Below are 10,884 nucleotides of genomic sequence, written 5' to 3' on the forward strand. Positions count from 1 at the left end.
CAGGGAGGCCCAGCCTCTGCCTGGCTCTTGGGGGCTGCCCAGTCTTTATCGTCAGTTCCCACAGCGTGGGATATGGCCCCACCCTTTGGTACAGTTCCCATTAGGTTAACTAGAAGTTTGCCTTTCCCCTCTTTATTTGAAGCTAAGAGTTACTTGTGTCTGCCACTCTCTTGGTCTGTCTGTCCCACCCTGCGGCACTGCTGGTGGGCTCTGGCCCAGGGACCCTCTCAGGGGGATATCTGGGGGAAAGCCTCTGTCCAGACCCCAAGTGGAAGGGATGTGCAAACTCAACGGGTGGCCCAGCTGGAGCTCAGCTTAGAGGCCGAGAGAACAGGAACCAGATCCAAGGCTGGGAAACTCCTCTTTGTCTATACCGCACAGAATTGGGATCAGACTCCTATGGTACCACATTTCTATGCCATTGGCCACGGGAGAGGCCAGGTCAGAAACACATGAGGTAAAAGAGACTGACCAGGGATGGAAGTGGGATGCTAGGGATCACTAAGGGCATTTACCGAGTCTGTAATTCTGTAGGTTCTGGAAAGCTGGCAGATATCAGGGTCACCTACAGGGGACCTCCTCTCCTCCACTAGGATGAGGCGACTCCTACACACCCCAGCAGCCTGTTCCAATGCTGGTGGCCTTGGCCTCCTCCTCTTTTTTTCCATTCAGGTTTGGCGGGAGTTCTCAGACCCGCCCAGTCCCACTTGGGCCCCTTTTCCCTAACCCATTTAGGCCATCTGGAAATTAGCTAGCTCCCTCTGCTCCAAATCTTTTGGATTTGGGGATAAGAAGGTAACTGGCAAAGCCTGGCGCTACCCTAGAAGGGCAGGACTACAGCAACAGAGCGGCGCAGGCAGAAAGTGGGGAAGGGTCTCCATGTCAGTGTGTGTCTGGGACCGGGCGGCAGGACACTTTCAAAGGCGAGCACGGGCAGCGCGGCGAGGCTTCGTGAGGGGAGCCGCTGCCAGCGGCAGCGGTGGCAAGTTTCTGTGGCTCAGCCTTTGAAGAGCCCGTCAGGAGCGGTGGGAAGCACGGTCCCCAGCCTCAGGTGTTTAAGCGAAAGTGAAGCCGAGGCGCAGAACCCGGATGGTGTCAGGTTAGCGAGCGGCGACCCAGCCAGCTTGCAAAAGGGCGGGTGCGTGGCGCCGATACGCGGGAAGCCCGCAAGGAGGCGCGCTAGAGGCACTTCCGCCAGATTCTCCCTCCAGCAGTGCACGGCGGGCAAGATGGCGGCGCTCAGGGCTCTGCGCCGCCTGCGGGGCGCCGCGGCTCAGGTGCTGCGGCCCGGGGCTGGGGTCCGACTGCCGATTCAGCCCAGCAGGTGAGACCAAGGGCGGCGCCCGTTGCGCCGTCTCCAGGGCTGGGGTTTCTCGAGTCTGGGAGCTCCACGGGCCCTATGACCCCCTAGGAAAGAATGACCCGGGCCCGTGACCCCTCTCCCTGGCCTGCTCTCTCGGGTTCCAGGATCCAGCGGTACCTGTTCTGGAGGAAGGAGGAAAGATTGTTTCAACTCCATCTGCCAGGGCTGAAATCATGTGGAGGGAGACGCTGCCCCTCAGCATTAGCGATATGTCACCCACCCCCCATACGCCCGGCTGCTCCTACCAGCCCCATAAGGGGTGGGGCGCGACTGGTGAAAAGTCTCCTTAGACGCTATGAAAGAAAAGGAAAACAACCCCGATGGACTTAAAGGAGGAACGTAAACCAAGAATCCCCGGGCCTCAGTGCATCCCTCTGGCCATACTTGAGCAGAGCCAAGGAGCGAGCATGCCCCACCCCCCTTTTCTTACTCTTCGGTTGACCTTGAATAAACGCCTTTCTTGGATTCGTATTCACTAAGATGGGAACCATGAATATGACCATAAATTAAAGGACCTGGGATCCCTATCTTTGCATGCATAGGGTTGTTGGGTGAAGTGATTCCGGGAATGTTATTAGTAAGAACGGAACTTCTAGAGTTCCAGTTTGTTCTGCCAGAGTTACACAGCTCTGTCACGGACTTGGCATTGATGAATCCCAGACACCCTTCCCAGGGCCCATGTGAAAGTGAATGGGAACAGAGGATCCAAGCACTGTTCAGGCCTTTTGTCTAGGATTTGTCATTACCTCCCCAGGGGTGCTCGGCAGTGGCAGCCAGATGTGGAATGGGCAGAGCAGTATGGGGGTGCTGTCATGTACCCCACCAAGGAAACAGCCCACTGGAAACCTCCCCCTTGGAATGGTGAGTGCCCAGGGTCACTGTCCCAACCTATACACTTCCCTGCCCTACCCTGATTTCTGAGTGCTGTTGAGCTGTCTGTCTGAGGCAAAATTTAGCCCCCAACTTTTTTTGCTTGCAATAGTCTACTTGCAACTCACCACATATGATAATAATGATAATAGGAGGTATTTATCAAGTAGAATATTCCAACGGAAAAGAAAGAGGAGATTCCAGACAACCCTTGAAGATCCCTACCATATTTATATATTTAGCTTCAGCTTTTTCCAGAGGTTTAATATATTTCGTGCTAAAGGAGTTTTTTCCCACTGGCACCCAAATGAAACCTTTCTAAATATGAAACTCCCCCCCACCCCGCCATAAAACTAGACCTTCTTGTGATTTTTAATTTTGATCAATGACTCCCTCATTTTCCTAATCCCTTAGGATTGAAACTTTTCAGTCACCTTTGGCTCTTTTTTCTTTCTTCCCCCCCATGTCTATTTTCAATATGTCACCAAACCATGCAGATTCTTTTGTAGTAATGTTTCACATCTGGTTATCTTGCCCTTTGTTGGTTTGGTTTATTTTATATTAGACCTTGATTATCTTGGGAATCTCTTTGATGGGTTCCTGCACTGATCTAGTTCCCCTTCAGCTGTCCTGTACAATTTCATCACCTTTATCTTCCCTAAACATTGTTTTATACTATGCCATTCATTCTTTTGCTCAAAAACCTTTAGAGGAACTTCCAGTTACCTTTCAGAAAACTTAACAGTAATAATAGCTGAGTGCTTATCATGTGCTGAGTGTTTTTTGTATGCGTTATTTTACTTGCTGCTGCTAAGTTGCTTCAGTCGTGTCCGACTCTGTGCGACCCCAGAGACAGCAGCCCACCCGGCTCTGCCATCCCTGGGACTCTCCAGGCAAGAACACTGGAGTGGGTTGCCATTTCCTTCACCAATGTAAGAAAGCAAAAAGTGAAAGTGAAGTCACTCAGTTGTGTCCAACTCCTAGCGACCCCATGGACCACAGCCCACCAGGCTCCCCCGTCCATGGGATTTTCCAGACAAGAGTACTGGAGTGGGGTGCCATTGCCTTCTCTGTTATTTTACTTAGTCATTACAATAACCCTATGAGAACCCCCAAAAGACAGCAAGGAAACGCACCCTATGAGAGTGATATTATCTCAGTTTTGAGGAAATCATGGTGTAGGGAAATTAAAAGGTGATCGAGGACACAGGTGGATTTGTACGTGGGTCTGTCTGACTCCAAAGCCCAGGGTGAAGAATTTTGGTTGCATAAGTAGAGTCTGGTTTCAGATCTCAACCCTCCATTTACTAGTGAATGAAGTACCTACTTTCATAGCATTATTGTAAGGATTAAAAGATGCTAGTAACATAAACCACTCAGTGTAGTGATTGGCTTGTGCTCAGGCCTCCCTAAGCGTTTCTAATAATCCTGATAATTGAACCATATCCTCCACTGCCTGCCAACACTAATCTTCTGCCGCTTGGTAGATAAGAATTCCACAGATACTTACTTCCTTGTTTCTAAGATTTGACGTATGTTCATTCCATAGCCTAGGATGCCTCTTCTCTCTTCCTATCTGTATCATTCCCTGTATTTAAGAAGCAGCCTATATCTTGCCTCCACGAAGTCATCACAGACTTCTTTCCTTTCTTTAAATACTTAGCTAAACAATTTACCGGAGAAGGCAGTGGCAACCCATTCCAGTACTCTTGCCTGGGAAATCCCATGGACGGAGGAGTCTAGTGGGCTACAGTCCATGGGGTCGTGAGGAGTCAGACATGACTGAGCGACTTCACTTTCACTTTTCACTTTTATGCATTTGAGAATGAAATGGCAACCCACTCCAGTGTACTTGCCTGGAAAATCTCAGGGACGAGGGAGCCTGGTGGGCTGCCGTCTGTGGGGTCACACAGAGTCAGACACAACTGATGCAACTTAGCAGCAGCAGCAGCAGCAGCAAGCAACTTACTTGGCAACTTGTAAATTTGACCTGTGTTACTAGTTTCTCATATGTACTTATTTCCCAAACTAAATAGTAAGCCTCTTGAGGGTACAAGCTGTCAATTAGTAGTGGTAAAAATGAAGTATTGCTCTTGCTCTTGCTAAGTCACTTAAGTCGTGTCCGACTCTGTGTGACCCCACAGACGGCAGCCCATCAGGCTCCCCCATCCCTGGGATTCTCCAAGCAAGAACACTGGAGTGGGTTGCCATTTCCTTCTCCAATGCATGAAAGTGAGAAGTGAAAGTGAAGTTGCTCAGTCGTGTCCGACTCTTAGCGACCCCGTGGACTGCAGCCCACCAGGCTTATCCATCCATGGGATTTTCCAGGCAAGAGTACTGGAGTGGGGTGCCATTGCCTTCTCCATAGTGACCCCATGGATTGCAGCCTAACAGGCTGCTCTGTCCATGGGATTTTCCAAGCAAGAGTACTGGAGTGGGGTGCCATATACATTTCCCAGTTAGTTGGACATTCAGCATACAGCTGGAGAGCAGTGTATCTTAGTGGTTAAGAGTGTGGAGTCTGAAGCTGCCCAGGCTGAGTTAAATCCTGACTCTGCCACTTACTGACTCGGGGGAATTCATTTATCCTTTCTGGCCTCAGTTTCTTCAGTAAGATAGTTACTAATAAGGTTGTTGAAATGATTAAATTAATTAAAATAAATAAAATGCTTAGAGTAGTGCCTGGCATATTATAGGGACTGTATAAATGTTATCTATCATTTTTTTTTAAGGTATTCTGAGAGATGTGGAAAGAGTGAGGTTCATGGTCCCTCTCCCTCTCATCAGAAAGTTTAGGTCTCCTTCCCTTTTCCCCAGCTGATGGTGTTCTTCTTGGTTATGTTAAAGATTGGGAAATTAGCAGGATGTGGAATGGTGAGATGGAAAGTATTCAGGGAGATGCGTTTCCTTGCTGTCTTTTGGGGGTTCTCAAAGGAATCACCATTTGGCTCAACTATTTCCCACTTGTCAGATGTGGACCCTCCAAAGGACACACTGGTGTCGAACCTGACCCTGAACTTTGGGCCCCAGCACCCAGCAGCCCATGGAGTCCTGCGGCTAGTGATGGAGCTGAGTGGGGAGATGGTGCGGAAGTGCGACCCCCACATCGGGCTGCTGCACCGGGGCACTGAGAAGCTCATTGAATACAAGACCTATCTGCAGGTGTGTGGGGTGAGGGGCACTGAGAAGCTCATTGAATACAAGACCTATCTGCAGGTGTGTGGGGCGAGCGGGGCCTGCCGACAGGACTGGGCATGCTTTAACCCGGGGCTTTGCCGGTTTGCTGGCCCAGAAGCCCAGAGAAGGAGGGTGTTGTGGGGGTTGGGAGGGAACCCTGTTTAGGTTATCAGGACAGTTTCGGTTGGGAGGATGGAGAGATGTGGCAGGGGATGCTGGGCTTGAATCATCTGGATTTGGTTTACCCAACAGAAAGGCTTTGGAGCCAGAGCTACACTCCTAACTCTTCTCTGGCTGACTTTTGGCTGGCCCCTTTACCTTTACTCCAGTGCCTCAGTTTCTCTGCCCTCATATCATGCTAGTACGTCAGAGCTGGCGTCCCTGGGGTCAGGGAAAGAGGAGAGCGACGTCAGCTCCCCAGGACTAACAGCTGATTCTTGTATCTTCCAGCTTTCTAAGTTTGTTTTCGAAATACTCAGTGAGTCAGAGTGACCGGGAGGGAGTTTGTGAGAGTTTGCTGTTTTTGGAGAACTCTGTGACCCAAATAGTGAGGGTCAGATTTGAAGAAACTGGATCCTGGGATAGGAATCTGAAGTTTTTCTTCTTACTGTCACGAAGAAAGCTCTTGATAACAGGATGATGGAGTTAGGATTTAGAACCAGCTGACTAGAATGTGATTCTCCCAAAGAGTCCCGGCAATGATGGTTTCTGGTCCTCTGGTAACTGTCCACAGAGTTAACCCCTGTAGCTTTATCCCACGTCACAGTGACATCAGGGCAAGAACTGGCTGTTCCAAAGAGAGGCGCCTTAGCTCCTCCTCCTTCCTGGAAACTGAAGTAAACAGCTGGGACTTAGCTTTCTTGGTATTGTGCGGATGAGTCCTTTCTGTCTCTTTCCATCCTTGCTCTTCCTTAACTTCCTCCTAAGATTACCTTTCCTGGTCAGTATCTTGGATAGACTGTTCTTGGACAGAGGTGTCGCCTGGCCCGGAAGACAAGCTTGGCAGGGGTGTGCTGCAGCCAGCTCATACTGGCTCGCAGGAACAGATTGTTAAATTTTCAGTTCTGTGGGCCAGTTGTTAAACACAGCTATCATTAAAAATTAAATTATGCTAGCTTGCAGGTTAAGATACTAAAAATCAAGGTAAGAAGTATGACAGTCCCCAATTCTGTTACTTTGCTGCATTCCTCTGTGCCATGCTCTCTGGGCGTTTGCTTTTGTGGCATCTGTGTAGTGGCAGTACTGCGTGGTGGTGTGGTACCCTGCCCAGTGCTGTCTGTTCAGTTACGTAGCGTTGGTAGTCAAAAATGGGACCTTGAAGGAGTATTTTTACCGTGGAAATTGGCAAACCCGACAGATCAGGGTCCCCCCCACCACACCCCCTCCACCGCTTCTGAGATCGGGAAGACTTATATAGCACTGACCTCTGATGCCCACTGAGAACAATGCTTCTAGCAGCCAGACTGAGGGTTCCTCTGCCTGTTAGATGTGACCCAGATTTCTCCCTCTTCCCAGGCCCTTCCATACTTTGACCGGCTGGACTATGTATCCATGATGTGTAATGAACAGGCCTACTCACTGGCCGTGGAGAAGCTGCTCAATATCCAGCCTCCTCCTCGTGCACAATGGATCCGAGGTGTGCCCCAGCCCCTTCTTCCCGTGGCCCACTGTGAGGATCGCATAGAGCCCGCCCCCTGTCTCAGGAGCACTGAGCCCAGAACTGTTCTGTCAGCCTGGATCCCTGGCTCCTGTATCCATCTCTTCCTGTCTTCACTTTTCTACAGTGCTATTTGGAGAAATCACTCGACTTTTGAACCACATCATGGCTGTGACCACACATGCCCTGGACATTGGGGCTATGACCCCTTTCTTCTGGATGTTTGAAGAAAGGGAGAAGGTATGAGGAGGCGGAAAGGATGGGAAAAGGGGAGGAGGTACCTGAGATGGAGCAAGAATGAAGGATGTGAGAATAAAAGGAACGCGAACATTTATGGGGAGAAGGTGTATTTAATCTGGGTTTTATATATATATGTATTTTAAGTTTTTGTTATGTATTTTTATTTATTTAGCTGCATGGGGTCTTAGTTGTGGCATGGGACTAGTTCCCTGACGAGGAATCGAACCCAGGTCCCCTGCCTTGGGAGCACAGAATCTTAGCCACTTTTTCACCAGGGAATCCCCTGGGTTATATTTTTAAGGAGCTTTGTGTTGTGAAGTGTTGGTTGGGCCCCAGAAGGCTGGAGGCGGGGGAGTAAACCACCATGGTGTTGGACTTAGGGACCCAGGACTTTGTCACTAACTCAGTGTGTCCCGTCAAGATGTTCGAGTTCTACGAGCGCGTGTCTGGGGCTCGGATGCATGCTGCTTACGTCCGGCCAGGAGGTGTGCACCAGGTGAGCCGGTTCCCCTGCCGGCCTCAAGGGCCAGCCCTTGCTTGTATCCTCCGTGGCCACTGGGGGGCAGCACTTCGGATGGAAGCGCCAACCCTATGCCTCCGAGGCAGAGCTGGCTCTCCCTAGCAGAGCCTCGTACTCATTGTTGATCCTCCGTTTGTTTTCTAGGACCTACCCCTTGGGCTTATGGATGACATTTATGAGTTTTCTAAGAACTTTTCTCTTCGGATTGACGAGCTGGAGGAGGTAAGTTACGAGTCAGTGGGAAGAATCCCTTTTCCCCCTAGGAAGGGTTCGTGGGGTTTTAGTCCCCAGTTGTAAAGAAATACAGAGATATCTGAGGAGTGTCTTGAATAGTGTTCATACAGCAGTTTTCTTGATCAACAGATGCTGACCAACAATAGGATCTGGCGAAATCGGACAGTCGACATTGGGATTGTAACAGCAGAAGACGCACTGAACTATGGTTTTAGGTGGGAGGAATAAGGCTTCTCTCTTTAGGGGTGGGTGGGTTCCAGATTAATATCTTGGCTTCAGCTGTGGCACCTTCCTTGCCAGGCTGACTTTCTATCCCATGCCCAGAGTGTGCGGGCAGGAGAGGGGAGCCTGAGGAAGAGAGCATGCCTCCTTTCTTGGTCTGTGGACAGTGGCCCTTGACTCTTTTGCACTCTCTGCAGTGGGGTGATGCTCCGGGGCTCGGGTATCCAGTGGGACCTGCGGAAGACCCAGCCCTACGATGTCTACGACCAGGTGGAGTTTGATGTGCCTATTGGCTCTCGAGGGGACTGCTATGATAGGTAAGGCCCAAATCCTTTCTTAGCCCATTGTCCCCCTGGTTTTTTCCCTGTCTAAAACCTTTCTCTTAGCTACTTTCTTTTTTCTCATACTTTATAGTATCTATTAGAACACCTGTGTGTATTAAATTAGGTTGCTTTTTAAAGTACTTTCACATATGTGGCATCTTATTTTACCCTTACATTCTCCTTATGTCTTGGATAGAACTAGTTTTGGCCGCATCTTATAGCTGAAAAAGCTGAAGCATAAAAGTTAGAGATTAGCCTGGGACTGTTCTGTCAGTAATGCTTGAGACTAGAAGCTTCCTGATACAGTGCTCTTTCCACTAGATTCCAAGCTTCAAATTCCACTGCTCTTTACTGACCCCAAGAAGAGTTTGCTACTGTTTTCCTTTTGAGTCAATTTGACTCTCACCTCCAAAAAAATGTTTAATAAGAGAGTAGCTAAAGAGGGAAATACTACAGGACATAGCCTGAGAAAACTAGGAGAGGATTTGGGAAAGGGCCCAGTGCTGAAATCAGAAGACTAGGTTTTATATAGGTGCTCAGGCCAAGCAGAGATGCCGTACTAGGGGAGTGAAGAAAGTTACCTGCACTGTTCGGTTCAGCCCAGCGCATTCTCCCAGCCTCACATCCAATCCTCTGGCTGCTTGTCTCTTGTTCTTAGTCCGTCTCATCTCCTTCAGATACCTGTGTCGGGTGGAGGAGATGCGCCAGTCCATTCGAATCATCTCACAGTGTCTGAACAAGATGCCTCCTGGGGAGATCAAGGTTGATGATGCCAAAGTGTCTCCACCAAAACGAGCAGAAATGAAGGTTGGCTCGTTGTTATTCAGTTGCCCAGTTGTGTCCAACTCTTCGTGACCCCACAGGCTGCAGCACACCAGCCTCCCTGTCCCTCATCATCTTCTGAAGTTTGCCCAAGTTGGCTACAGGGATAGAAAAAAGCGGGGGTGATGAGGGGCAGTGACTGGGGAGGAGTGTCTTTGGATTAAATCCTACTTTTCAGTTTTCCTTTTTCAAAGAATTCTCTGTGTAAGATTGTTAACCTCCAATACTCTCCTCTCTTCTTTCTGTATCTTCTCTGCTCACTGACTTACATGGGGGATTTTAGACTCCCTGGGGATAGAGATTATGTTCTGTGTGTGCAAAGGCCTGCCATACAGTTTGGATCCGGCTTACTGATGTGGCCTTGTTCCTTTCTCCAGACGTCTATGGAGTCACTGATCCATCACTTTAAGCTGTACACTGAGGGCTACCAAGTTCCCCCAGGAGCCACATACACAGCCATCGAGGCACCCAAGGTGAGGCGGGCAGGGGGAGAGACTGTGTGCAGTGGGCGACTGGAGACAGATGTGCAATTAAACTCTCGTTCATCAGTGAAAGAGAGGACATGAGGGTGAATAGAAAGGATTTTGCTGGCAGAGAAAAGTGTTCTTCCCGTTAATGAAGGCAGGCAACCTTCTTCGGACAGGGAGAGTTTGGCGTGTACCTGGTGTCTGATGGTAGCAGCCGCCCTTACCGATGCAAGATCAAGGCTCCTGGTTTTGCTCACCTGGTAAGAGCCAGCCTCAGTGATTCTAACTCTTCATACGTGAATCCAGTAATGGTTGAGATCTTTATGAACTTTCATTCCTTCTCCTCCACCTTGCTTCTCTTGCCTAATACTTGCTGTCTTAATCTCTCCAGGCTGGTCTGGACAAGATGTCTAAGGGACACATGTTGGCGGACGTCGTTGCCATCATAGGTACAAGGCCTGTTGTGTAGTGGAGGGGTTCTAGTCAAGGGGCTTTGGAACTCTGATGGGAACAGAAACCAAACACCTCTCTTTAATAGACTGCAGGCATAGACTCAGATCCTCAGTCTCCTGGGCACTATAGGGACTGCTAGATCCTTGGTAACATCACTTTTTTTTCTCCTTGCCCTGACCTCCTAGGTACCCAAGATATTGTGTTTGGAGAAGTAGACCGGTGAGCGGGGGAACAGCGTCGGATCTCCCTGCCCTCTGTGCAGCCTCTCCATCGTTGCAAATGGGCCTGTGCGTGCGTGCGTGTGTGTGTACACGTCCATGAATGCTTAGCTGTCAGGCTTTCTGTGCATGTACTAGAAAAGGAGAAATCACAATAAATTAGCCACGTCTGGCCCCACACCCAAATTTCTGGTTTGTCTTTCCCAGTGTCTTACCGTCTTTCACTTTAAAGAGAAACTTAGGGCGTTTGTCAACCATCTACTTCTCTGTTAGACTCAGTCCTTGGCAGTTTTTCCTGTTCATCTCCACGCCCGTTTC

General features: G+C 49.5%; 1 protein-coding gene across 3 annotated transcripts; it reads left to right on the plus strand.

The window, feature by feature from the left end:
* The first annotated feature begins 1,212 nt into the window (after positions 1-1,212).
* On the plus strand, positions 1,213-10,752 carry NDUFS2 (NADH:ubiquinone oxidoreductase core subunit S2). 3 transcript variants are annotated; one of them, XM_086393734.1, is made up of 14 exons: positions 1,213-1,324; positions 2,118-2,224; positions 5,205-5,449; positions 6,926-7,046; positions 7,195-7,307; positions 7,729-7,803; positions 7,972-8,049; positions 8,191-8,276; positions 8,481-8,600; positions 9,284-9,413; positions 9,806-9,901; positions 10,072-10,155; positions 10,287-10,344; positions 10,534-10,752. In XM_086393734.1, the coding sequence occupies exons 1-14, from the start codon at positions 1,230-1,232 to the stop codon at positions 10,569-10,571; spliced, it is 1,446 nt and encodes a 481-aa protein (XP_086249860.1). In that variant the 5' UTR covers positions 1,213-1,229; the 3' UTR covers positions 10,572-10,752. The 3 variants fall into 3 exon arrangements, with proteins under 3 accessions (XP_086249860.1, XP_086249861.1, XP_086249862.1); XM_086393735.1 differs by having other exon boundaries at positions 5,205-5,395; XM_086393736.1 differs by lacking the exons at positions 1,213-1,324; positions 2,118-2,224; positions 5,205-5,449 and adding an exon at positions 5,896-6,553.
* Positions 10,753-10,884: the final 132 nt, after the last annotated feature.

Source organism: Bos grunniens, chromosome 3, assembly GCF_055505025.1.
Source record: "Bos grunniens cultivar Pamir isolate PY7600 chromosome 3, Bosgru_T2T1.0, whole genome shotgun sequence".
Taxonomy (NCBI): domain Eukaryota; kingdom Metazoa; phylum Chordata; class Mammalia; order Artiodactyla; family Bovidae; genus Bos; species Bos grunniens.

What these genes read in the sequence shown, in the direction of transcription:
- NDUFS2 (XM_086393734.1), top strand. Translation starts at nt 1,230, where the DNA reads ATGGCGGCGCTCAGGGCTCTGCGCCGCCTGCGGGGCGCCGCGGCTCAG. An exon ending in GGCCAGGAGGTGTGCACCAG is followed by an intron (nt 7,804 to 7,971) that starts GTGAGCCGGTTC and finishes TTTGTTTTCTAG; the next exon opens with GACCTACCCCTTGGGCTTAT. An exon ending in CTCCTGGTTTTGCTCACCTG is followed by an intron (nt 10,156 to 10,286) that starts GTAAGAGCCAGC and finishes TAATCTCTCCAG; the next exon opens with GCTGGTCTGGACAAGATGTC.